Genomic DNA, 27,636 nt, shown 5'->3' with positions numbered 1-27,636 from the left:
AATTAAAATTAGGGTGAAGTTTGGTAGTTTGTTGGTTTTTAAAGTAGTTCTAAAGTTTTTTTTTTTTTTTAGAAACATATTGGAATATATAATTATTACACAGGAAAATAACTGCATAGTTAAAAAAAAAGGTTCAGAAAGACTTATGCCGCGTACACACGACCAAACTTTCCGGCAGAAAAGGTCAGACGGAATAATTTCATCGGATATTCCGATTGCGTGTGGGCTTCATCTGACTTTTTTTTCAAAAATTCTGACAGACCTAGAAATAGAACAGGTTTTACATTTTTCCGACGGAATCAATTCCTATTGGGAAAACAGTTTGTCTGTATGCTATTCCGACGGACCAAAAACGACGCAAGGGCAGATATTGGCTACTGGCTATTGAACTCCTTTTCTAGTCCGGTCGTACGACATCGCATTCTAAACAAACCGACTTTGGTGTGATAGTGTGTAGGTAAGTCCGTTTCAGCGGAACTCCGTCGGAAAGACTATCAGAGTTCATTCTGACAGAAAAACCAGCCGTGTGTACACGGCATTACACTGCTATTCTTTTACAGATACAGCCTCTTGTCTTCTCTGCCCCTTTTCCTGAACTTTCTATAGATAAGCGCACACCACTGAGTCATCACACATTGCCATTCCCCACCTCAGGACTACATGTCCCATTATTCCTAGCCCCAGCATGCGCCTGGGAGCACGCACAAAACTGTAGCTCCACAGGACCCTACAAGCCAAAGTGCAACCCTGGAAACTGGAAAAAGGGGCCAGCAATTAGGGGATTTGGGAAACTACAGGAGCCTTGATCTTGAAGGAACATGAAAGAGCTGGACACATTGTAGGTGTTAGTTACCCTTTTCATAAAAAAAATGAAAAGCCGAAATAATACTCTGTCACAGACTTTGGGCTGCAGGAGAACCATTGCCCAGAGAACTCTTTAAAGACTTTTAATGTGTTCTTAAGTTATCCAGAGCTGGTCACCAATTGCTTTTGGCTTCTTATGCAGAAGTTAGTCCTATGGGGGAGCCGGACTGTCTGGGGTGGTCGTTGTCATGATAATAGGATTAGCTCTACTGTCTAAAGTGACATAATGGGAGTAGCCCTTTCCTGATGCTTTTCTGTATAAATGAACTGTGTATTTCTCAAATAAAGCAGTTCTTATTCTAGTTCACTCCAAGACTGGTGTTGTCTGGAACTTGGAGTTACTATAACCAGATCCATCGATCTGGTGTTCCAGGACTTGGGAAACAGCTTCCCAACAGGTTATCCCGATTCCATCACATACTCTGCAGCGATTCTCAACTGGGCTTCTGCGAGAGATCCCCAGGGTTTCTGCAGAATCTACCCGTTAGTCACAGGCAGCAGATGGGTAGATTTCATCCCCTTAGCTGACTCATACACAGCTACACATTAAGCGGCTCTGATTGGGGAGTGGAGCAACACTGCTCCCTGCCTGCCCCTCTTCCCCTCCTGTCCGTCATGGGTGCATATATGTGATTTCACCTGCGATCGATAGAAAGGGAGGATTAGAGGAGGAGTGGGTGGGGAACACCATGGCAGAAGAGGACTCATCACTTCCCTGCATAGCTCTGCAAATGAAGGAGACTGCTGCCATTCCATTTGCCCTGACCCCATGTATGGTATCCTGATCCCATGTGAGGTGCTCTGATCCCATATGCCACGATCCCATGTAAGGTGCTCTGACCCCAGGTACTCTGATCTCACATGCCCTGATCCCATGTGTCATGATTCCATGTAATGTGCTCTGATCCAAGGTGCCCTGATCCTATGTAATGTGCCCTTCTGTGTGCCCCATAATGTACCCTGCCCGCATGTAATGTGCCCTGCTGCCTCCCATGTACACTTCTTATTTCAAGTCTGACACAGAATTGAGCATCTATGCAGAAAAGCACAAGTTTTACAATAAACAGGTAGGTTTTAATAATGATTATAATATTTGATGTTATTTCTTAAAATAATTGCTGTTCTATCAACAGCTCGCTGATCAGACCAGTGTTCCGTGAGCTGTAGATCTGAACATTTCAGGGGTTCCCCAAGATCTCAAACTTTTTGCCAAGGGTTCCTCCACCTAAGGTGAGAAACCTTGCCCTATACCATCCGTACCCCACTGGTCCCTGCTGTTATTACCTCCATGGGTGCTACAGTTTCACTGTCCCGCTACACCAGAAAGAAAGGGAAGAACAGTACAGTTTTCAAACCCCAGGACCACTGCATTGGGTTGCGTGAATGGTGAAACTGTATCACCCATGGAGGTAAATGCAGCAGGGACCTGGAGCGGGGGGGTGATGGCGAGAGTGTGAAGTGTTTTTAATTTTTTTTTGAAAGGGAAATTAATACTTTTAGCCAGCTGTTGAAAATGTTTTAAACATGTAGTGTTTCATTTTTAAAAAAGAAAAAAAAAAGTTTAAACATAAAATAGCAGCAAAACACAAAAAAGATCAAATATCAAAAAAATATGGAAAACACCACAAATATAAAGAACAGAAGATTAAAAAAAAAAAAAAAAAAAAAAATAACTACTCTAACAATACAACTAAAAAGTCATACCTTCTATATAAAGAAAAAAACATTTTTTTTTTAAACAAATTTCACCTAAGCTTTGTGGTTTAACCAAAGGGAAATCAAATTGTAGGATGTGGACACCAAAGAACGTCCTACATTCACTGTTTTGGGTCTACATATAATTAATTACATAGATCAGACTGCAGCAAGAAACTTGCCTTTTCATGGTCCCAAAATGGTGACTATCTGACATTTGGGGCCTACGTGTCTTTAGAAAACAGGTACTGAAGGTTTTTCATTTTTCCACTGGCCTCAAGGTACGTGTAAAAACAAAATTATGAAACAAACTGAATGTCAAACAAACAAAAGCCACACACACTGACAACAGATTGTACTTTATTATCTGAGTGGAATTAGTGTTTGGCGTGCTTTAGCGATTGACGTGTCATTCTTGGAATCCTCTGCACAAGATAGACACTGAGTCAGTTCTAATGACAAAAATATTTTCCACTGAAATATTACGGTGGATGTGCTCTGCATCTGCCAAAGCCTAGACATTTCCGAAACCACAGAAATCACTGAACAAAACAAAGTGTTTTATAACCTGGGAGGGAGATATTAATTTTTGAATGATTCAATATGAACGTATAATATAGATGCCCACCCAAAACTTGTGTTTTTGCTTATTATTTGCCCCCTTACAGGCTAAATTGGAGTGAGTATGCTCTCATGCTGGACATATACAAAGCATTTCCCATTCAGTTTCAACCAGCGTTTCAGCTAATATGGTGGGTGAAAGAGCAAATGCAAACTACCATTAATGCCGTGTACACACGACCGGACTTTGACGGACTGAATTGCGTCTGACATTTCAACGGACTCTTGACGGACTTCCGTAGAATCGGACTTGTCTACACACAATCACACCAAAGTCCAACAGATTCAACCGCGATGACGTACGACAGGACTAGAATAAGGAAGTTCATAGCCAGTAGCCAATAGCTGCCCTAGTGTCAGTTTTCATCCGTCGGACTAGCATACAGACGAACTGATTTTTCGACCGGACTCGAGTCTGTCGGAAAGATTTGAAACATGTTCTAAATCTAAAGTCCATCTGATTTTTCGACAGCAAAGGTCCGATGAAGCCCACACACGGTCGAATTGTCCAACGGATTTGTTCCGTCAGACCTTTGCTGTCAAAGTCCGACCGTGTGTAGACGGCATAACAAATGCTCTTGGCCAAAATGTTGGATGACAAACTTTGACCAGTTTTATGATTTTAACTCAATTTTAAACATTAAAAAAATACTGTATTTATCGGCATATAACGCGCACTTTATTCCCCTTAAAATCAGGGGAAAATCGTGGGTGCATGTTTTATACGTCGATCCCCCGCTGTTGTGAGCCTCTGGGCGGCTTTCAGCCGTCTTCGGCACTTCTCGATGGCTTTTGGCCACCTTTGGCCGTTCTCGCCAGCTTTCGGCCACCTTCGCCCGTTCTCGTCAGCTTTCGTTCGCCTTCGGCCGTTCTCGGCAGTTATCGGCCATTTCTCAGCGGCCGAAAGCAGCCAAAAGCCGCCAAGAACGGCCCGAGAGAGGGCGAAAGCTGGCAAGAATGGCCGAAGGTGGCCGAAAGCTGCCGAGAACTACCGAGCGCCGCCGAGATACACAGGACATCCGACTCTGTATCTCGGCGGCGCCATTTTTAAAAAGCAAAGCTGCAAATAAAACTGACAAGGCTGCAAATGATGGACAAGGCTACAATTGACACTGACAAGGGTGCAACGATGGACAAGGCTGCATGACAAAGCCGCATATGACACTGACAAGGGTGCAATGATGAACAAGGCTGCAGATGGACGTGTTATACGCCGATAAATACGGTAATCATGGTCAAACAGAAATTGATCAAAAACAGAAATGTCACCAAGTAATCTGACAGAAAACAATTAAATGTATGGTTGCATTCACTTTTTATACAAAGGTCACCAGGACAAATAGGGAAAATGAATCTCCCCAGTATAGCCATTGTCCATTTACTGGAATCACTAAAAATCACTGGGAACCAAAGTGAGGGTAAATCCTAACTTTTGAACTGCTACCAGAACAGGAATAGAGGGTTAATCTTCCCATGAAGGCACGTGTTCTTGTGACAACTGTCTAAGGTCCTGCTCATACTGTCCCACACAGTAAAAAACATGGTTTTACTGTGCAGAAAGTTGACAGTGTGAGAGCTGGGAAGGGATGATACCATGTGCGTTTAAGCACATTGCACTGTGACTTTTTCTTCTTCTAACTGTATTCAATTTAAAAAATTACATTTAATTCATTTCTGTGCACCACAGCTCTGTTGCGGTGTGTAGAAACTGTGACGAAAAATGCAGGGCTCTGCATAAGTATGTAAGAGCCCCAAGGCCACATTTACAGTGGTGTGAAAAAGTGTTTGCCCCCTTCCTCATTTCCTGTTCCTTTGCATGTTTGTCACACTTAAGTGTTTCGGAACATCAAACCAATTTAAACAATAGTCAATGACAACACAAGTAAACACAAAATGCAATTTGTAAATGAAGGTGTTTATTATTAAAGGTGAAAAAAAATCCAAACCATCATGGCCCTGTGTGAAAAAGTGATTGCCCCCTAAACCTAATAACTGGTTGGGCCACCCTTAGCAGCAACAACTGCAACCAAGCGTTTGCGATAACGTGCAATGAGGCTTTTGCAGCGTCCTGGAGGAATTTTGGCCCACTCATCTTTGCAGAATTGTCCTAATTCAGTTACATTAGAGGGTTTTCGAGCATGAACGGCCTTTTTAAGGTCATACCACAACATCTCAATAGGATTCAGGTCAGGACTTTAGCTAGGCCACTCCAAAGTCTTCATTTTGTTTTTCTTCAGCCATTCGGTGGTGGACTTGCTGGTGTGTTTAGGATCATTGTCTTGCTGCAGAACCCAAGTTCATTTCAGCTTGAGTACACGAACAGATGGTCGGACATTCTCCTTCAGGATCTCTTGGTAGACAGCAGAATTCATAGTTCCTTTTATCACGGCAAGTCTTCCAGGTCCTGAAGCAGCAAAACAGCCCCAGACCATCACACTACCACCACCATATTTTACTGTTGGTATAATGTTCTTTTTATGAAATGCAGTGTTCCTTCTACGCCAGATATACTTGGACACACACCTTCCAAAGAGTTCCACTTTTGTCTCATCGGTCCACAGAATGTTGTCCCAAAAGTCTTGGGGATCATCAAGATGTGTTGTGGAGAAATTGAGACGAGCTTTGATGTTCTTTTTGCTCAGCAGTGGTTTTCTCCTTGGAACTCTGCCATGCAGGCCATTTTTGCCCAGTCTTTTCCTGATGGTGGAGGCATGAACGCTGACCTTAACTGAGGCAAGTGAGGCCTGCAGTTCCTTGGACGTTGTTGTGGGGTCTTTTGTGACCTCTTGGATGAGTCGTCGCTGCGCTCTTGGGGTAATTTTGGGCGGCCGGCCACTCCTGGGAAGGTTCACCACTGTTCCATGTCTTCGCCATTTGTGGATAATGGCTCTCACTGTGGTTCGCTGGATTCCCAAAGCTTTGGAAATGGCTTTATAACCCTTTCCAGACTGATAGATCTCAATTACTTTCTTTCTCAATTGTTCCTGAATTTCTTTGGGTCTCGGCATGATGTGTAGCTTTTAAGGATCTTCTGGTGGACCTTACTGTGTCAAGCAGCTCCTATTTAAGTGATGCCTTGATTGTGAACAGGTGTGGCAATAATCAGGCCTGGGTGTGGCTAGAGAAATTGAACTCAGGTGTGGACAACCACAGTTATAGTATGTTTTAACAAGGGGGGCAATCACTTTTTCACACAGGGCCATGATGGTTTGGATTTTTTTTCACCTTTAATAATAAACACCTTCATTTACAAATTGCATTTTGTGTTTACTTGTGTTGTCCTTGACTATTGTTTAAATTGGTTTGATGTTCCGAAACACTTAAGTGTGACAAACATGCAAAGGAACAGGAAATGAGGAAGGGGGCAAACACTTTTTCACACCACTGTACATCTTTGCGTAGTGGGAACTTTTGATCCTGCACTCTTTTTTGCCTGTTTCCACGTGTCGCGCATAGGTCAGCCCATTCATTTGAATGGGCTGCCCTATGAATGACAAATGGGCCAAAGAAGCTTCAGAACCTTTTAGGACATGGATTTTTTTCCCACGTGGCAAAACGCATCTGCTAACTGCACTTGGGTACCAGCGACAATAAATGGCACTGCCAGCACAATGCACATTTTCAGCATGTTTCTGAACCTGCAGCAAAATTAACATTTTCTTTGTGCTTTGTTGATAGGGAGTGAAGGGAAATCTCCCTAGTGAGACACAGATGGAAAATAAAAAACTGGCCCTGCCCACTCTATCCAAAATGTATAAAAAAAGTTTTACCTTTAGATGTACTACAATATGTAATTTGATCTATTTTAATAAAACCGTATAGGTATATTAAAGTGGTAGTAAAAGCTCCTTGTTTATTTTTACTTACATTTAAGCTTATAATAAAGCTTAACTGTAGGTACAATGAATATCTCCTAAACGAGCACCGTTTAGGAGATATTCTAGCAAGCAGCACCCGGGGACATTACTGGCACATACGCTCTGAAGGAAAAGCCAACCCATGCTGTTCCTTCAGAGCTGTGTGCCGCGGCTGAAACTCCCTTATACATGTGTGGAAGTGATGTCATCACTGCTCGTTCAGACGGTCGGAGTCCGCAAACCCGGAAGGTAGACTGGTTGAAGATGGAAGCCTCTGCACCGGTGACAGCCAGCCGCTGGAGAGCTTCATTTTAAAGTGGTTGTTACCATGTTATATCACTTGTACCTATAATAAGAAGGCTTACCTGTAGCTCCTGTAAATATCTCCTAAACCTGCATGGTTTAGGAGATATTTACCATACACGCTTGCGCCGACATCATCGGCGCATGCGCACTTTAGAAACGGGCCACTCGTGCTATTTCTTCAGCAGCGTCCTGTGACCGGTGGTTCCCACTCTCATGCACACGAGTGACATAATTGTGGCTCCGGCCAATTACAGAGCCGTGAACCCAGAAGTATTTCATAATGAGCTAGTATGTGATGCATACTAGCTCATTATGCCTTTGTCTTACAGGGTTTTTTGTTTTTGTTTTTTTTGGGTTTACAACCACTTTAAGGTAAGTCTTTCATTATGATTTCATTATGATATTGCCGTGCTGGTTGAAACTTTTTTTTAATTTCAAAGGCCGCGTACACACGGGCGGACTGTTGGCTCAACTTTGTCCGCTGAACAGTGTTTCAGCGGACAGTCCGCTCGTGTGTGGGGCTTCAGCGGACAGTTCCAGCGGAAATTCCGAAAAACTGTCCGCTGAAACTTGGTTTGAGCGAACAGTCCGCCCGTGTGTAGGCTACTTTTCGAAATGAGCAAACTGTTCCCGCTCGGAGGGAAGTCTGCTCATTTCGAGCGCGTGTGCAGGTAGGCGGGGCCCGCGACGGAGACGTCGCGGGCTCCGCCGCCTGGAATGGACTTAAAGGGGAACCCCAACGCCGAAAAAAATCGGCGTGGGGGTCCCCCCAAAGTCCACAACAGACCCTTGTCCGAGCACGCTACCCGGCCGGCCAGGAAAGGGGGGCGAGCGAGCGCGCCCCCCCTCCTGAGCCGTACCAGGCTGCGTGCCCTCAACATGGGGGGTGCCTTGGGGAAAGCCAACCCATGTGACATATACCATGTGACAGCGGCGACAGAAGACCGAAGACAGAAGAGCTATAAGAAGGCGCGGTGGCCCGGCAGAAGAACGGAAGGCGGTGACAGAAGAACGGAAGGCGGCGACAGAAGACCGGGCCACCGCCTGCAAAAGAGCTATAAGAAGGCGCGGTGGCCCGGCAGAAGAACCGAAGAGGGGGACAAGACCCCCGAAGTCGGGAGAAGAGGCCGGCGGCGGGGAGGAAGAAAGCCGGACTCCTCTGCTAGCAAAAGAGCTACAAGAAGATAGCGGAGGAGTCCGGCGAGAAGACCCCCGAAGACGGAAGACCCCCGGAGCTGTGCAATAAAATATTTTATCTCGTGTGTTGTGTTTTTTTTTTGGGTACTTTTATTTTACAGGTGAATGGGTAGGGGTACATTGTACCCCATACTCATTCACATAGGGTGGGCCGGTATCCGGGGGCCCCCTTATTAAAGGGGGCTCCCGGATTCCGATAAGCCCCCCGCCCGCAGACCCCGACAACCAACGGCCAGGGTTGTCGGGAAGAGGCCCTTGTCCTCATCAACATGGGGACAAGGTGCTTTGGGGTGGGGGGGCCGCGAGGCCCCCCCTTCCCCAAGGCACCCCCCATGTTGAGGGCACGCGGCCTGGTATGGCTCAGGAGGGGGGGCGCACTCGCTCGCCCCCCTTTCCTGGCCGGCCGGGTAGCGTGCTCGGACAAGGGTCTGTTGTGGACATTGGGGGGACCCCCACGCCGATTTTTTTCGGCGTTGGGGTTCCCCTTTAAGTCCATTCCAGGCGGCGGAGCCCGCGACGTCTCCGTCGCGGGCCCCGCCTACCTGCACACGCGCTCGAAATGAGCGGACTGTTGCCTCGTGTGTGGGCGAGTCCGCTCATTTCAAAAGTTGCGCGGACTTAGTACGACGAACAAAGTTTGCCGTATTTGTCCGCTCAAAAAGTGCCGTGTGTGGGCGTGTTCGTTCATTCAAAAGTTTGAGCGGACTGTTTGACGAACTTAGTTTCGGCAGACAGTCCCCGCGTGTGTACGCCGCCATAGACTTTACTATCGCTTTAGCTTGATTATCATATTTATCGGTATATAACACCCACTTTTTTCCCCTTAAAATCAGGGGGAAATTGGGTGTTATACGCCGATTCCCCGCTGTTTCTAACCCTTTCTGCCGTTCTCTGTGGCTTACGGGTATTTTCAGCCGCACTCGGCTGTTCTCGGCTATCTTCGGCCGTTCTCGGATATTTACGGCTGTTCTCGGCAGCTTTCGGCTTTCTGAAAGCCTCCGAGAATGGCCGAAAATAGCCGAAAACTGCAGAGAAACTACAGAGCGCAGCCAAGATACACAGGACATCCGCTCTGTATCTCTGCGGCACCATTTTTAAACGGCAAAGACGCTGACAAGGCTGCAATGCAAGGCTGCAAATGACTGACAAGGCTGCAAATGACTGACAAGGCTGCAATGGAAGGCTGCAAATGACTGACAAGGCTGCAATGCAAGGCTGCAAATGACTGACAAGGCTGCAATGCAAGTCTGCAAATGATTGACAAGGCTGCAAATGACACTGACAAGGCTGCATTGATGGGCATTTAAATGTAAGTTTAAACTTTTAAGTTTAAGCTTAAACTTCCCTCCTAAAAGTTTGCATGTTATACACCGATAAATACGGTATATATTAGAATCTTGCATCCCCCTGTACAGCAGAGCTCAGACTGACTGTGAGAGGGAGAAGCAGCACAGAGAGCCACTCAGTTCATGTGCTAACAAGGAACATGCTGATAGCAGGAGAAAATAGAGTGACAATGATATGTACTCATTACTGTGCTGCTTCTCCATTCTCTGTCCAGTCATAGGTTGGGGGTAGGAAGGAGTATTATTCGTATTTTTTAACTACATATACTTTTAGATTGTAAGCTCCATTGAATTGTATTGTAACTGTATTGCACTGTCCCCCCTCTACATTGTAAAGCTGTTGGAATTATATAAATCCTGTATTATAATAATAATAATATTATATAGGAGTGTGTAGTGTGGCAGAGATATGTAAACCTCAGAAACAAATATCGAGAAATAAAAATAATTTGACAGTTACCAGAGCTCCCTTAGTAGTTTATCTGTATATTTATCTATTTGCCTTGGGTTCAGTTTTAAAGAATTTGCTAGGGGGGCCTGTCGCAGATAGTTACACCCTTGAATAGGTCCCATGCTAGGGTCTGTACATGGTTTCGTGACAACACAGAGGGGTCCCGAATGCAGCAAAAACTCCATCTGACATAATAACCAGCCTTCTGATCAGAGATGCAAAACCAAAAACACACACAGTGGCTCTGGCATTGAAAGGGTTTAATAACAAAGTACCCACCGCACTCATATTCTGGGCAGCAGTGATCGGAAGTCTTCTTCAGCTTTGGAATTTCACAAGGGCCACAAGTGATTGCTGAAATAAAATGAGACATTAATAGGCTGTTAGCACTTCATCACTTAACCAGGAGTTCTGAGAAACAGATATGTATTGGCTGGATTACGTTCGACGGTTGGGCACGGCTTGGGTGAGCAGTTAATCATCCTGTTATCCAGACAAATGCAGATAGTGCATGGTTGAGAGTTGGGAATCCAGCGTTCCAGATGCTAAATGGAAGATATTAACAATTAATTAGCTGCAAGAGAGATAATATCATTGCTAATGTATACATGAGTAACTTCCTAATGTATACTCTTACAGAAATTGCCTGTCAACCAATCCCTAATTAAAAGAAGAAGAAAAAAACTGTTTAATATTCAGTTGTTTTAAACAGCTGCAAAAGCTGAACTTCCCGTCAGCTTTTTATTAAAACCACAATAATAAATGAATATGAAATTGCAGCTTACCAATTCTTAGCCCTTGTACACACGGTCGGACATTCCGACAACAAAATCCATCGGATTTTTTCCGACGGATTTTGGCCGAAAGTGGTGTTGCATACAAATGGTCGGACAAAGTTATCGGAAAATGCGATCGTTCGGAACGTGATGACATTTGGTCGTTACGACAGGACTACGTTCAGGCTAGTAGCCAATAGCTTTGGTCTTGTAATTTGACCTGAGCATGCATGGCACTTTGTCCGATCGGAATTCTCTACAAACGATCGGACAAAGTCCGATCGGATCATGTTGTCGGAAAATTTTATATCCAGCTCTCAAAGTCAGATGGAGCCCACACACGGTCGGATTATCCGACAACACGGTCCGAACAGACCGTTTCCTTTGAAATGTCCGACCGTGTGTGCAAGGGCTTAGATGTGGTGGATGCATTCATTTTCTTTGTTTAGGCTTATTTCTTTACTTTGTGATCCAGCCAGTAAGTCTGTTATTTTTCAACTTTCTTTAATAGACCAAGCTGTCCAAGTAGCAGTTAGAGGGTTGAAACATTGCTCACTGACAGGGGTGCCTACAACAATCTGCTTTTATTTATGTAAAACCTTTATCCCAAAGGAAAAAAAACTGTTGGCTGTAACTGCTTATAAAGTGTTAGCTGGAGTTAAACTTTAATTTGTTAATCAAATCCATCTAAGCCCTTGTACACACGGTCTGAGAATCCGTCGGAATGTGTCCTATCGGACCGTGTTGTCGGATAATCCGACTGTGTGTGGAATGCATCGGACTGTTTCCATCTGAATATCTGTCGGACCCAATTTTCCAACTTGTTGGAAATATTTTCCAACAAACTGGTCCGATCGGACATACTCCGATCATGTGTAGAGAATTTTGATCAGACAAAGTGCCACGCATGCTCAGATCAAATTCCTACACCAAAGCTATTGGCTACTAGCGTGAACGTAGTCCCGTCGTAACAAAATAACGTCATCACGTTCTGAACGATCGGATTTTCCGACAACTTGGTCTGACCGTGTGTATGCAACAGTTTCGGACACAATCCGTCGGACAAAATCCGTCGGACAAAATCCAACGGATTTGGTTGGCAGAATGTCCGACCGTGTGTACAGGGGCTTAGACCCCTTTCACACCACGCCACACCACACCCGAGGGCTTTCACACTACAGCGGTGCGCTGGCAGGACGTCAGAAAAAAGTCCTGCCAGCAGCTTCTTTGGAGCGGTGAAGGAGCGGTGTGTTTACCGCTCCTCCACCGCTACTCCCCATTGAAATCAATGGGGCAGCGCTGTAATGCCGCCGGCAAAACGCCGCTATTGAGGCGTATTGCCAGCGGTTTTAACCCTTTCGCGGCCGCTAGTGGGGGTAAAAGCGCCCCACTAGCGGCCGAAATGCGCCGCAAATCTGCCGCAAATCCGGCGGTAAAATGCCGCTAAAAATAGCGGCATTTTACTGCCGACGCAAAGGGCGGTGTGGTGTGAAAGGGGTTTTAGGGCGGATTGCAGGCGCCATTTCTAACGCTATAGTGCCTGCAAAACGCCCTTGGTGTGAAAGGGGTCTAAATCTCATAGTCTAACACTACCCTATCCCCAGATAATGCTTCTGTCCAAAGGTGTCTGCTTTACTACATCCAGAATGCAAACACTCTAAGCCCTTGTACACACGGTCGGAGATTCCGACAACCAAATCCGACGGATTTTGTCCATCGGATTTTGTCTGACGGATCTTGTCCGAAACTGTTGCATACACACGGTCGGACGAAGTTGTCAGAAAATCCGATCGTTCAGAACGTGATGGCGTTATTTCGTTATGACGGGACTACGTTCAGGCTAGTAGCCAATAGCTTTGGTCTAGGAATTTGATCTGAGCATGCGTGGCACTTGGTCCGATCAAAATTCTCTACACATGATCGGAGTATGTCCGATCGGTCCAGTTGGTCAGGAAATATTCCGACGGAATCAGTCTGATGCATACCACACACAGTCGGATTATCCGACAAAACAGTGTTGTCGGATAATCCGACTGTGTGTGGTATGCATCGGACTGATTCCGTCGGAATATCCGTCGGACCCAATTTTCCAACTTGTTGGAAATATTTCCCGACCAACTGGACCGATCGGACATACTCCGATCATGTGTAGAGAATTTTGATCAGACCAAGTGCCACACATGCTCAGATCAAATTCCTACATCAAAGCTATTGGCTACTAGCCTGAATGTAGTCCCATCGTAACGAAATTACGTCATCACGTTCTGAAACATCAGATTTTTCGACAACTTTGTCCGACCGTGTGTATGCAACAGTTTCGGACAAGATCCAACGGACAAAATCCGACGGGCAAAATCCGATGGATTTGGTTGTCGAAATCTCCGACCGTGTGTACAGGGGCTTACAGAGAATAGTATGAAGCATTGACTTAAACATTAAAATCAAAGAATCAGTAACTGCATCATATTTCCATATTTTTTAACACATACAGTATCTCACAAAAGTGAGTACACACCTCAAATTTTTGTCAATATTTTATTATATCTTTTTTATGTGACAACACTGAAGAAATTACACTTTGCTACAATGTAAAGTAGTGAGTGTACAGCTTGTATAACAGTGTAAATTTGCTGTCCCCTCAAAATAGCTCAACAGACAGCCATTAAGGTCTAAACCACTGGCAACAAAAGTGAGTGAATACACCCCTAAGTGAAAATGCCCAAATTGGGCCCAATTAGCCATTTTCCCTCCCCAGCATCATGATTTGTTAGTGTTACAATGTCTCAGATAGCAGGTGTGTTAAATTTGGTGTTATTGCTCTCACTCTCTCATAATGGTCACTGGAAGTTCAATATAGCACCTCATGGCAAAGAACTCTGAGGATCTGAAAAAAATAATTGTTGTGCTACATAATGATGGCCTAGGCTATAAGAAGATTGCCAAGACCCTGAAACTGAGCTGCAGCATGATGGCTAAGACCATACATTGGTTTAACAGGACAGGTTACACTCAGAACAGGCCTCGCCATGGTCGACCAAAGATGTTGAGTGCATATGCTCAGCCTCATATCCAGAGGTTGTCTTTGGGAAATAGACATATGAGTGCTGCTAGCATTGCTGCAGAAGTTGGAGGTTGAAGGGGTGGGGGGTCAGCTTGTCAGTGCTCAGTCAATACACTGCACACTACATCAAATTGGTCTGCATGGCTGTCGTCCCCGAAGGAAGCCTCTTCTAAAGATGATACACAAGAAAGCCTGCCAACAGTTTGCTGAAGACAAGCAGACTAAGGACATGGATTACTGGAACCATGTCCTGTGGTCTGATGAGACCAAGATAAACTTATTTAGTTCAGATGGTGTCAAGCGTGTGTTGCAGCAACCAGATGAGGAGTATAAAGACAATTGTATCTTGCCTACAGTCAAGCATGGTGGTGGGAGTGTCATGGCCTGGGGCTGCATAAGTGCTGCCGGCACTGGGGAGTAGGGATGAGCCGAACACCCCCCTGTTCGGTTCGCACCAGAACCTGCGAACAGACCTAAACTTCGTGTGAACTTTAGAACCCTATTAAAGTCTATGGGACTCGAACGTTCACAATCTAAAGTGCTCATTTTAAAGGGTAATATGCAGGTTACTGTCCTAAAAAGTGTTTGGGGACCAGGGTCCTGCCCCAGGGGACATGGATCAATGCAAAAAAAAGTTTTAAAAACGGCCGTTTTTTCAGGAGCAGTGATTTTAATAATGATTAAAGTGAAACAATAAAAGTGTAATATTCCTTTAAATTTCGTAGCTGGGGGGTATCTATAGTATGCCTGTGAAGGGGCGCATGTTTCTGGTGCTTAGAACTGTCCCTGCACAAAGTGTCATTTGTGCAGGAAAAAAAGTCTTTTAAAATCACTTGCGGCTAAATTGTCGGGTCTCCGTAATACAGAGAACACTCAATGAGTGTTCTCTGTATTAGCCGACAATTCATTCATTCATTGATTAAAAAAAAAAAAAAAAGCGTGGGGGTTCCCCTAAATTCAATTACCAGGCCCTTCAGGTCTGACATGGATATTAAGGGGAACCCCGTGTCAAATAAAAAAAAAATTGACGTGGGGGTCCCCCAAATATCCATACCAGACCCTTCAGGTCTGATATGGATATTAAGGGGAACCCCGCATCAAATTTTAAAAAAAAATTACGTGGGGGTCCCCCTAAAAATCCATATCAGACCCTTTATCCAAGCACGCAACCTGGCAGGCCGCAGGAAAAGAGGGGGGGACGAGAGAGCGGCCCCCCCTCCCTCCTGAACCGTACCAGCCCACATACCCTCAACATTGGGAGGATGCTTTGGGGGTCTGTGACCCCTCAAAGCACCTTGTCCCCATGTTGATAAGGACAAGGGCCTCATCCTCACAACCCTGGCCAGTGGTTGTGAGGGTCTGCGGGCGGGGGGGATTATCAGAATCTGGAAGCCCCCTTTAACAAGGGGACCCCCAGATCCCGCCCCCCCGTTTGAAATGGTAAGGGGGTACAAAAGTACCCCTACCATTTCACAAAGAAAGTGTCAAAATGGTTAAATAAGACAAACACACTTTTGAAAAATTCCTTTATTAAAAATGAAAAAAATAAAAAAAAGATTCCAGCGGTGCTAATCCACTCTTGCTATCCAGCGACGGATCTCCGGGGGTCCAGCGATGGATGATCATATCCAGCGATGGGGGATCTCTCAGTCCAGCGCTGTCCATACATCCTTCTTCTGTCTCCACTCTGGAGACACTGCAGAGAGCCCAGCGCTGACGTTTCTTATATTAGGAGGGCGGGGCCACCCGTCACCTGACCCCGCCCCTCTGACGCTGGAGAGGGAAGCCAGGGGTTCCCCAGTGACGTGTGGGTGACCCCGCCCCCTCTGATGTAACGCAGGTTTCCGTTACATCAGAGGGGGCGGGGTCACCCACACGTCACTGGGGAACCCCTGGCTCCCTTCACCAGCGTCAGAGGGGGCGGGGTCAGGTGACGGGTGGCCCCGCCCTCCTAATATAAGAAACGTCAGCGCTGGGCTCTCTGCAGTGTCTCCGGAGTGGAGACAGAAGAAGAATGTATGGACAGCGCTGGACTGAGAGATCCCCCGTCGCTGGATATGATCATCCATCGCTGGACCCCGGAGATCCGTCGCTGGATAGCAAGAGTGGATTAGCACCGCTGGAATCTTTTTTTTATTTTTTTCATTTTTAATAAAGGAATTTTTCAAAAGTGTGTTTGTCTTATTTAACCATTTTGACACTTTCTTTGTGAAATGGTAGGGGTACTTTTGTACCCCCTTACCATTTCAAACAGGGGGGGGCGGGATCTGGGGGTCCCCTTGTTAAAGGGGGCTTCCAGATTCTGATAAGCCCCCCGCCCGCAGACCCTCACAACCACTGGCCAGGGTTGTGAGGATGAGGCCCTTGTCCTTATCAACATGGGGACAAGGTGCTTTGAGGGGTCACAGACCCCCAAAGCATCCTCCCAATGTTGAGGGTATGTGGTCTGGTACGGTTCAGGAGGGAGGGGGGGGGCGCTCTCTCGTCCCCCCCTATTTTCCTGCGGCCTGCCAGGTTGCGTGCTTGGATAAAGGGTCTGATATGGATTTTTAGGGGGACCCCCACGTCAATTTTTTTTTAAATTTGATGCGGGGTTCCCCTTAATATCCATATCAGACCTGAAGGGTCTGGTATGGATATCTGGGGGGACCCCCACGTAAAAAAATTTTTTTAATTTGACACGGGGTTCCCCTTAATATCCATGTCAGACCTGAAGGGCCTGGTAATTGAATTTAGGGGAACCCCCACGCTTTTTTTTTTTTTTTTAATCAATGAATGAATGAATTGTCGGCTAATACAGAGAACACTCATTGAGTGTTCTCTGTATTACGGAGACCCGACAATTTAGCCGCAAGTGATTTTAAAAGACTTTTTTTCCTGCACAAATGACACTTTGTGCAGGGACAGTTCTAAGCACCAGAAACATGCGCCCCTTCACAGGCATACTATAGATACCCCCCAGCTACGAAATTTAAAGGAATATTACACTTTTATTGTTTCACTTTAATCATTATTAAAATCACTGCTCCTGAAAAAACGGCCGTTTTTAAAACTTTTTTTTGCATTGATCCATGTCCCCTGGGGCAGGACCCAGGTCCCCAAACACTTTTTAGGACAGTAACCTGCATATTACCCTTTAAAATGAGCACTTTAGATTTCTCCCATAGACTTGTATAGGGTGTTCCGGCTTTTCGAATTTGCTGCGAACAGCCCAAATTGTTCACTGTTCGCTGAACAGGCGAACAGGCAATGTTCGAGTAGAACATGAGTTCGACTCGAACTCGAAGCTCATCCCTACTGGGGAGCTACAATTCATTGAGGGAACCATGAATGCCAACATGTACTGTGACATACTAAAGCACAGCATGAACCCCTCCCTTCAGAGACTGGGCCGCAGGCCAGTATTCCAACATGATAAGACTCCAAACACACCTCCAAGATGACCACTGCCTTGTTAAAGAAGCTGAGGGTAAAAGGTAATGGACTGGCTAAGCATGTCTCCAGACCTAAACCCTATTGAGCATCTGTGGGGCATCCTCAAATGGAAGGTGGAGGAGCACAAGGACTATAACATCCACCAGCTCAAGGCATTGTTGGAAAATAATGATGGCCACACAAAATATTGACACTTTTTGCCCAATTTGGACATTTTCACTTAGGGCTGGACTCATGTTTGTTGCCAGCGATTTGGATGTTAATGGCTGTGTGTTGAGTTATTTTGAGGGGACAGCAAATTTACACTGTTATACAAGCTGTACACTCACTACTTTACATTGTAGCAAGGTGTCATTTCTTCAGTGTTGTCACATGAAAAGATTTAATAAAATATTTATAAAAATGTGTGGGGTGTACTCACTTTTGTGAGATACTGTACATGAGCATAGAAATTGCATTGCATAGAGCCAAAAGACATACGTAATTGAGTCAGATAATCAGTATCATGTTAGAAGAGAAACATTCTAACATAATATACAACTTAGAGCTTGACGTAGATTAAACAGTCTGAGCTGGCTGTCTGGGGTAATTACTGCACAAGATCACAGCGTTAATTAACAGATATAGCAAGGCAGCTTTCATGGACTAAGAGGAAAAAATGGGGGGGGTTTGTAGTGGGGGAGGAAGGAAGGAGGGTCGCTCTCTGAGGATGTCTTCAGATTGACTTACCTTATGCACCTGGTTGGGTGCATATGTACCTGAGGAATCCAGAGTCAAATTGAGACATAACCTGCAGATATTTGTCAGTGCAGGTAAAGTACTCACTTATAGAGGTGCATCTCCAAAAATGTGATTTTCATCAAAAAGTTAATTTATGTCAGTAATTCTAATCAAATAAAATATAAAAAAAAAACAATCCAAATGAATTTGAAGTGCAGACGTTCAGCTTTAATTCAAGGGGTTGAACATAAATATCAAGTAAACCAGTTTTATACACAGACCCCCCCCCCCCCTCCCCATTTTCAGCAGCTTAAATGTAATTGGATGAATGAATATAATCAAATAAAATGTTCATTTTTAATATTTTGCTGAGAATCTTTTACTGGCAATAAGTGTCTGAAGGCTGGAACCCATGAACATTACCAAAGACTGGGTTTCCTCCTTTCTGATGCTTTGCCAGGCTCTAACTGCAGCTGTCTTCAGTTCTTTGTGGGTTTTTTCTGCCTTTAGTTTTGTCTTCAGCAAGTGAAATGTATGCTCAATTGGGTTGCCATTGCAGAATATTCCACTTCTTTTCCTTCCAAAGCTTTTGGGTTGCTTTTGCAGTGTGTATTGGATCATTGTCCATCTGTACTGTGAAGCACCATCAATCAACTTTGCTGCATTTGGCTGAATCTGGGCTGACAGTATATCTCTAAACACTGCAGAATTCATCTGGCTGCTTCTGTAAATAAAACACTAATGACCCAGTGCCACTGGAAGCCATGCATGCCCATGCCATCACACTGCCTCCACCATGTTTTACAGATAATGTTGTGTGCTTTGGATCATGAGCTGTTCCAAGCCTTCTCCACATTTTTCTCTTCCCATCATTCTCATACAGATTAATCTTAGTTTCATCCATCCAAAGAATGCTTTTCCAGAACTGGTCTGGCTTTTCTAGATTTTTTTTAGCAAAATCTAATCTGGCTTTTTTTATTCTTCAGGCTTATGAATGGTTTGCACCTTGTGGTAGACCCTCTGTATTTGCTCTCGTGAAGTCTTCTTCTAATTGTAGACTTTTACAATGACACGCCCTCCTCCTGGAGAGTGTCCTTCACTTGCGTGGATGTTGTGAATGGGTTTTTCTTTACCATAGAGAGGATCCTGCGATCATCCATCACTGTTGTCTTCCATGGACGTCCAGGCCTTTTTGTGTTGCTGAGCTCACCAGTGTGTTCTTCTTTCCTCAGAATGTACCAAACTGTTGATTTTGCCACTCCTAATGTTGCTGCTATATCTCTGATGGATTTGTTTCATTTTTGAAGTGTTTCACTTGCATGGATAGCTCCTTTAAACGCATGACGCAGATTCCCAGCAATAGATTACAAATGCAAATACCACACTTAGAATCAACTCCAGACCTTTTACCTGCTTAATTGATGAAGAAATAATGAAGGAATAGCCCACATCTGGCCATGAAACAACTTTTGATTCAATTGTCCAATTACTTTTGGTCCCTTGAAAAAGGGGGTAGCTATTCTTAAGAGCTGTAATTCCTGAAAACCCTCCTCTGATTTGAATGTACATACACTCAAATTAAACCTAAAAGAGTGTGCACTTTCAGTCCATATCCATTATAAAATTATAGCTTGAACATGTTTTAGTAAATACTTGAAAATATCGTGCCTGTGTCCAAATATATATGGACCTCATTGTATTTCAAGCATTTTGTTCTTTTCATTTTGATGATTATGGCTTTCAGCTAGTGAAAATCCCAAATTCAGCATCTCAGCAAATTAGAATATTACATAATAAAAAAATGATTTTTAATACAGAAATGCTGGCTTACTGAAAAGGATGTCCATGTACAGTATAGTATGCACTAAATACTTGGTCGGGGCTCCTTTTGCATGAAATACTGCATCAATGCAGTGTGGCATGGAGGCGATCAGCCTGTGGCACTACTGAGGTGTTATGGAAGCTCAGGTTGCTTTGATCGTGGCCTTCAGCTCATCTGCATTGTTGGGTCTGGTGTCTCTCCTCTTCCTCTTGACAATGCACCACAGATTCTCTATGGGATTTAGGTCAGGCGAGTTTGCTGACCAATCAAGCACAGTGATGCCATGATCATTAAACCAGGTATTTTGTACTTTTGGCAGTGTGCGCAGGTGCCAAGTCTTGCTGGAAAATTAAATCAGCATCTCCATAAAGCTTGTCAGCAGAGGGAAGCACAAAGTGCTCCAGAATTTCCTGTTAGAGGGCTGTGCTGACTTTGCACTTGATAAAACACAGTGGACCAACACCAGCAGATGGCATGGCTCCCCAAATCATCACTGAATGTGGAAACTTCACACTGGACCTCATGGAAGTTGGATTATGTGATTTCCAAATAAAATGCAACATTTACTTTTATCCGAAAAGAGGACTTTGGACCACTGAGCAACAGTCCAGTCCTTTTTCTCCTTAGCCCAGGTAAGACGCTTCTGACGTTGTCTCTGGTTCAGAAGTGGCTTGAGACAAGGAATGCGACAGTTGTAGCCCATGTCCTGTATACGTCTTGTGTGTGTTGGCTCTTGAAGCACTGACACCAGCCATAGTCCTCTCCTTGTGAATCTCCCACAAATTCTTGAATGGCCTTTGCCTCACAATCCTCTCAAGGCTGCAGTTATCCCTTTTTGCTTGTGCACCCTTTTCTACCACACTTTTTCCTTCCACTCAACTTTCCATTAATATGCTTGGATACAGCACTCTGTGAACAGCCAGCCTCTTTAGAAATTACCTTTTGTGACTTATCCTCCTTGTAGAGGGTGTCAATGACTGTCTTATGAACAACTGTCAAGTCGGCAGACTTCTCCATGATTGTGTAACCTACTGAACCAGACTGAGAGACAATTTATAAGCTCAGGAAACCTTTACAGGTGTTTTGAGTTAATTAGCTGATTAGAATGTGACACCATGGATTTGATTTACTAAAACCAAATAGACGGTGCACTTTGCAGGATGCAGTTGCCCTCTGCAAGTGCAGTTGCTCCACATCTTAGAAAATGAAGTAAGGCTTCACTTTGCAAAGAGTACCCAATCACCTGCAAGGAAAAAAAAAAAACAGCATTTTTGCTTGCACATGATTGGATGATGGAAGTCAGCAGAGCTTTTGCTCATTTAGTAAGCTCTGGAGCAACTGCACTTGCAGAGAGCAACAGTTATTTTGTCTTTGCTAAATCAACCCCCACCAGTCTACAATATTGAACTTTCACAATATTCACATTTTCTGAGATACTAAATTTTGGGTTTTCACTAGCTGTAAGCCATAATCATGAACATAAAAAGAAAGTAAGCTTGAAATAAATGACTGTGTGTAATGCATCTATATAATATATGAGTTTCACTTTTTGAGTTCAATTACTGAAATAAATGAACTTTTTGATATTATAATTATTTGAGATGCACCTGTATTTTGTTGTGGTTTTTGGTTGTTTGTGTTGATGCACACTTATTATGTGTATTCATTGATTGATAATAGCTACACAGATCATTTGGTAATGTTATGTTATTAACCCCTTCATTCCTCACCACTCATGCCTCAGTAGTTGGGGGAGGATGGACAGATTTTTTTTTTTCTAACTAAGCAGCTCTCTAATTTTCCTTTATCCTCGCCAGGAGGGCAGAATCTCCTCTATTGCATATCTGCTACACACAAGAGATCCTTTCTCCCTTGGCTTCTAATTGTCTCAGATGAGCTTGCATAAGAAGTATAAACACATAGGGGTTGATTTACAAAAGGTAAATAGACTGTGCACTTTGCAAAGTATGGTTGCACTCTGCAAGTGCAGTTCCTCCAGTAAGTAAATGAGCAGAAACTCTGCTGATTTCCATCATCCAATCATGTGCAAGCAAAAATGCTGTTTTTTTTTCCCTTGCACGTGATTGGTTATTCTTTGCAAAGTGAAGCTTCACCTCATTTACTAAGCTCTGGAGCAACTGCACTTGCCGTCTGCAACTGTCTATTTGCCTTTAATGAATCAACCCGATACTGATCCACAGAGCTTCTTATAGAAGAACTACACTAAGCACTTTCTGCATATAAGCTAAACACATAGTATAATCCTTGTTTAGTTTCTCAAAAAACAACCACCTTTTTGGTTTAGATTGGAACTTTTCCTTGCATGTGAAAAGTACCATGACATACCTTGTACTCAGTTCCGTAAATATCAACACACTGGGTGCAGGCACTTTCCGAGACACATTTTCCATGTAACGTTACTTTTCCATCTGGGCAAAAGCAGCCTTCTGTTGGGTGGTCGGAGCAGTCTGTTGCATTGTGGATGCTTGTGCAGTCCCTGTCACATCCTACCCGGCAGTGGTTGTACACCATGGTACTTGGACAGTTCATGGCTGAAACATAAAGAAGATTTTGTTTTTGTGTATGTGTGTGGATATACTAGACATTTTCAACCTCGGGCCAAAAAAGTATATATAGTGTACATCAGGGGCATGCAACCCTGGAGAGGTGATGATCTACCTGAACAACATGAAATATATCATAGATTACTAGATCTATCATAGATTACTAGAGTCCAGCATGCTTATTTTGAAGATATACTCCAAGCAAGCACCCATTAAAAGCAAGGATGGTATGAAGAGTTCAGGGGTCAGTAGTAGGTAACACATAGTTCAGGAGTTAGTAGTAGGTAACACATAGGTCAGTAGTAGGTAACACATAGGTCTGGGGTTAGTAGTAGGTAACACATAGGTCAGTAGTAGGTAACACATAGTTCAGGGGTCAGTAGTAGGTAACACATAGGTCAGGGGTCAGTAATAGGCAACACATAGTTCAGAGGGCAGTAGCATGCAATCTGTGTGCAGATTTCTCCAGATTGTATACTATGTACTATATGTAATGCAGCGTGTGGGGGAAAGTAAGCAATGCCGAGTTCGCTGGTCAGTAGTATGTAATCTACAGTGCCATAGGTGTGCACAGCCTATTGCATTAGGGTGTGCACCCCAAAGACCAAACACACTAGCCTTTCTCTGCAGCCTCAGCTGCACTGGACAGTGAATGAAGGGGAAGTGCTCTGTGCTGAGCGGCCTCCTGTTCATTCACAAAATGAAGCATAATAAACACAGTTTACTATGATTCAGTTATGAAGGAACACAGTGAGTGTGTTCACTGTGTTCATTTAGAAAAGAAAGGTGCTGGTAAATGACATATTTACTAGCCCTTTCCCCCACTCGCCATCCTGAAACATCCCCCTCAACAGCTGGGGGGGGGGGGGGAGCAGCAGCACTGCGAGGCGGGGCAACATGTGGGAAGCCCAGGCAGTAGGCGGATTTAGCATCACACTTTGTGATTAGGGTGTGCCAAAGCACACCTGGCACACCCCCTGCGCACACCTATGCACAGTGCAGGGTTTACTAGTAACTAACCCAGAGTTCAGCAGTAAGGAATGTGCAACTCAACGTATATTGTGTAACGCACTGTGCAGGGGTTAGGAGTAAGTAATACAAGGTTCAGAAGTCAGTAGGGTGTAACAGAGTGCAGGGGTCAGAAGTATGTGACCCCTAATGTAAATAGGACCCTTTGCACTGTTTAGGAGATATTCAAAGTGCATGCAGCTGATGACGGAAACGGCGGATCCCATGTGCATGCTCGGGAGTGACTTCATTGTGCCCCTGGCCACTCATGTAGCCGGAGCCGTGAACCCAGAAGGAAGACCAGGAGAAGATGTCAGCCATCTCGGCAGTGACATCGCCACGCTGGAGGGCTCCGTTCTAAAAAGGTACATTTCTCATAATGTGTTTATGACATTGCCTTGCATTTTTTTTTTTTTTTTATTTAAGCACCAGCGGTTTACTACTGCTTTAAGCCTAGGTTCAGACTAGTGCAATGCGGGAACCAGCACAATTACAGCACCAGTTCCCGCATCACTTCCCTCCTGAAGGCAGTTCACACTTCCCTCTAAGAACCACTGCGGGTGCCAGTACATTGTTAATGACATCACCAGAACGGTTCACAGATCGCAGTGTGAACTGTGGATTTGTACAAGAATCGGATTGCATAGATGAGAACACCCAATGCGATCCAATTCTAGTGCGGGGAAAAACAAACCCTGCACCTTTTTCTGTGCGAATACAATGGAAGTTCAGCCATACAACTGTATAGCTGAACTCGCATTGCTCAGATATTGCATGTGATCGCACCTGTGGTGCGGGTGCAAATCAAATGCAATGTCTGAGATCGCACTAGTCTGAGCCTAGGCTCAGATTTAAACCAAAACCACAGACCGATGGTGAGTAAACTGTTATGCTGATAAATCGAAGGCCTATTCTATAAATAATTAGAAATTGTGAAAGGAATATTCTGATGGTTAACACTACAAAAGGGTTTAATCAAATGTTTAAGGCTAAATTCATCCAAAACTAATATTTGAACTTTGGGAAGTCTGAATCACCAGTTGACTGCTATAGATTTCTAAGTGGGGGTTCATCCTGCTAAAACTCTAAAATCAGACGTCTGCGTGGTCATTTTAAAGCCAAGCATGAGAATCCTTGTCCTCTGACTGTATTCTCTATGCTGTAAAATAAGGATAGAAAGCAATTGTAAACGAAAGGCAACCTCTTTTGTAAAATTATTGTGAGGTTTTCCAGATTTTGCTTGGTTTTGGTACCCCAAGATGTAATATAATACAGCTTGCCAATCATTAGGTGTGGCAGTGCCATTCGTTTTCTTTTACTAGACTTTCTTCTCTCAGTTTTCACCTCTCACGCTGGATGAAGGAGCTCAGGGGGTACAGCAAACAGCAGCGCTGTTAGTCTGGGGGGGGGGGTGTTAAATGTATTAGCAGATTTTAATACACTAACAAATTGATTCCAAACTCCAGCTCACACTAAAATCAATTACAGCAAACAGTTTTTTCCTTCTGGGATAAGGATTTTACATGGATAAATGGTAGCTGATCATTTTAGCACCCCTATCATGGTTTGTCTCATCTGTGTAACTGGTACATTCTGCTGGAGAGCTTGTGTTTTTGAAAAAGAACAGACTTCCTGGCTGGATCACCAGATGAATATTAAAGAAAGAAAGCTTAAAAAAGAAAAAGAATGCTACCATCTAAGATAGTAAGCTGCAAAATAATACATATTTGCTTTTGGGTTTAATACCGCTTTAAGTAGGGATATTCATGCCTGCAGTATTTAGACAATATTTGTGTAGCCTAGGAGTTTCGTTTTAACCACTTGCTTACTGGGCACTTAAACCCCCCTCAGTCCCAGACCAATTTTCAGCTTTCAGCGCTGATGCACTTTGAATGACAATTGCGCGGGCATACAACACTGTACCCAAATGAAATTTTTATCATTTTTTTCCCACAAATAGAGCTTTATTTTGGTGGTATTTAATTACAGCTGGGAGTTTTATTTTTTGCTAAACAAACAAAAAAAGATGCAAAAAAAAAAAATCATGTTTAATAGTTTGTTATAAAATTTTGCAAACAGGTCATTTTTCTCCTTCATTGAAGTGCGCTGATGAGGCGGCACTGATAGGCTGCACTGGTGGGCACTGATAGGCTGCATTGGTGGGCACTGATAGGCTGCACTGGTAGGCACTGATAGGCAAAGTTAAGGCGGCACTAATAGGCACAGATAAGGCGGCACCGATGGGCACAGATAAGGCGGCACTGATGGGCAAAGATGGGCACAGATAAGATGGCACGGATGGGTGGCACTAAGGGGCACTGATAGGTACCACTGATAGATGGGACTGATGGACACTGATAGGTGGCACTGATAGGTGGCACTGATAGGTGGCACTGCTGGGCACTGTTGGGCGGCACTGCTGGGCACTGGTAGATGACACTGATGGGCACGGATATGTGGCACTGGGGTGCAGCACCTTTGTTGAGGCAGATTGTGGGCACTGATGGGTGGCACTGTGGGCACTGCTGGGTGGCACTGCTGGGTGGCACTGTGGGCACTGCTGGGTGGCACTGTGGGCACTGCTGGGTGGCACTATGGGCACTGCTGGGTGGCACTGACGGGGGGCACTTATTTTTTAATGATGTTTAGTGATGAGAGGGCAGGTGGGCACTGGCAGGGGGCAGGTGGGCACTGGCAGGGCTGGCCGTGATCGGGACTGATGTCCTGATCACGGCCGCCGGTGATCGGCTCTTTTCTTTTCTCCTCGCGCTGTCAGCGCGAGGAGGAATAATAGACGATTACTGGCTCCGTTATATCACATGATCAGCTGTCATTGGCTGACAGCTGATCACGTGATAAGGGGTCGGGATCGACCCCTTGCTCGGATCGGTGATCAGGCGAGTCTCATAGACTCGCCGATCACAGAGCGCGCCGCAGGGGGCGCGCAGGCCGCTCGTGCACGGGACGACGTCAATAGTCCCGTCAATAGTCCCGTCAAAGGAGATCCGCGCTGTAGCCGTCATTCGGCTACAGCACGGGTCTCAAGTGGTTAAATGCGCTTGCATTAACATTTTCCTCTAGATGAGAATTAATACAATATTTTGCAATCACATGCAGTTCATTACAATTACACAGATTTCGATCAATGCGTGCCATGCACATATAATTTATTCCTTAATGTGCAAAATAAAAGTACACATTTTAACTTAAAAGATAAAAAAAAATACATGTGTGTTTTATTTTAACTTTAAACAGAAAATACTAATTTGGTATGTAGTTCATTATGGAGAAAAAAAAATACATTTAATTCATAAAAATATAAAATCATGTTTCTCTTTGATAATTTGATATTCTATTTTTAAATATTTACATTTGCTTTAACCGGATGACGTCAATGTATCTTTGCAATTGTGCGGGGATTGCGTACTTGAAGTGATGTACAGAAGATGAGGACCATATTTATGTCTTGTGTGATGCCGGAGACACAAAAGCAGAATCCTATATGTCTAAGACGTTGAGAATTTTGCAGCATCCTAAAGTATCTATGCTTTAAAGCATATCTAAACCCCTAAACAAAAATGTAATATTTTCTGGCTTATCAGTTCTTAGCTGTGGTGACTGCAATCTTTTTTTTTTTTTTAAAGAATTTTTTTGTTTATTCTCCCGTGGTAACACACTTTTCTGTCCCTGGGTGACACTGTTCACTTTTCTACTGTATATATGGAGGGAGCCATGATTGTCAAGGTGAGCCGCTGAGAGCCTGAGCTGGCCGCCCCCAATAATCCATGGCTCAGCGCTCCAATGAGGGAGCAAAGTAGAGAGCTGTGAATGACAGCCTGCAGCTCTCTGCTCACGAAGCTGTGAGAACCGAGCAGTCAATAGTGTTCAATCACTCGGTTCTCAGTGTAGAGGC

The 27,636-nt window shown here is 44.3% G+C and overlaps 1 protein-coding gene across 1 annotated transcript in view; it reads right to left on the bottom strand.

Moving 5' to 3' along the window:
- VWF (von Willebrand factor) overlaps positions 1-27,636 on the bottom strand; it is a 271,073-nt gene that overhangs the window by 62,016 nt on the left and 181,421 nt on the right. Inside the window, exons 38-40 of the mRNA XM_077468547.1 lie at positions 22,498-22,703; positions 10,780-10,882; positions 10,617-10,691 (exon numbers count right to left, since the gene is read on the bottom strand). Coding sequence (XP_077324673.1) covers positions 10,617-10,691; positions 10,780-10,882; positions 22,498-22,703 — 384 coding nt within the window. The remainder of the gene's footprint in view (positions 1-10,616; positions 10,692-10,779; positions 10,883-22,497; positions 22,704-27,636) is intronic.

The sequence above is a fragment of the Lithobates pipiens genome, unplaced genomic scaffold, assembly GCF_037356315.1.
Source record: "Lithobates pipiens isolate NorthernLeopardFrog02 unplaced genomic scaffold, aLitPip1_a1.2 Scaffold_8, whole genome shotgun sequence".
NCBI classification, from domain to species: Eukaryota; Metazoa; Chordata; class Amphibia; order Anura; family Ranidae; genus Lithobates; species Lithobates pipiens.
This window is presented reverse-complemented; position numbering and strand designations above follow the sequence as displayed.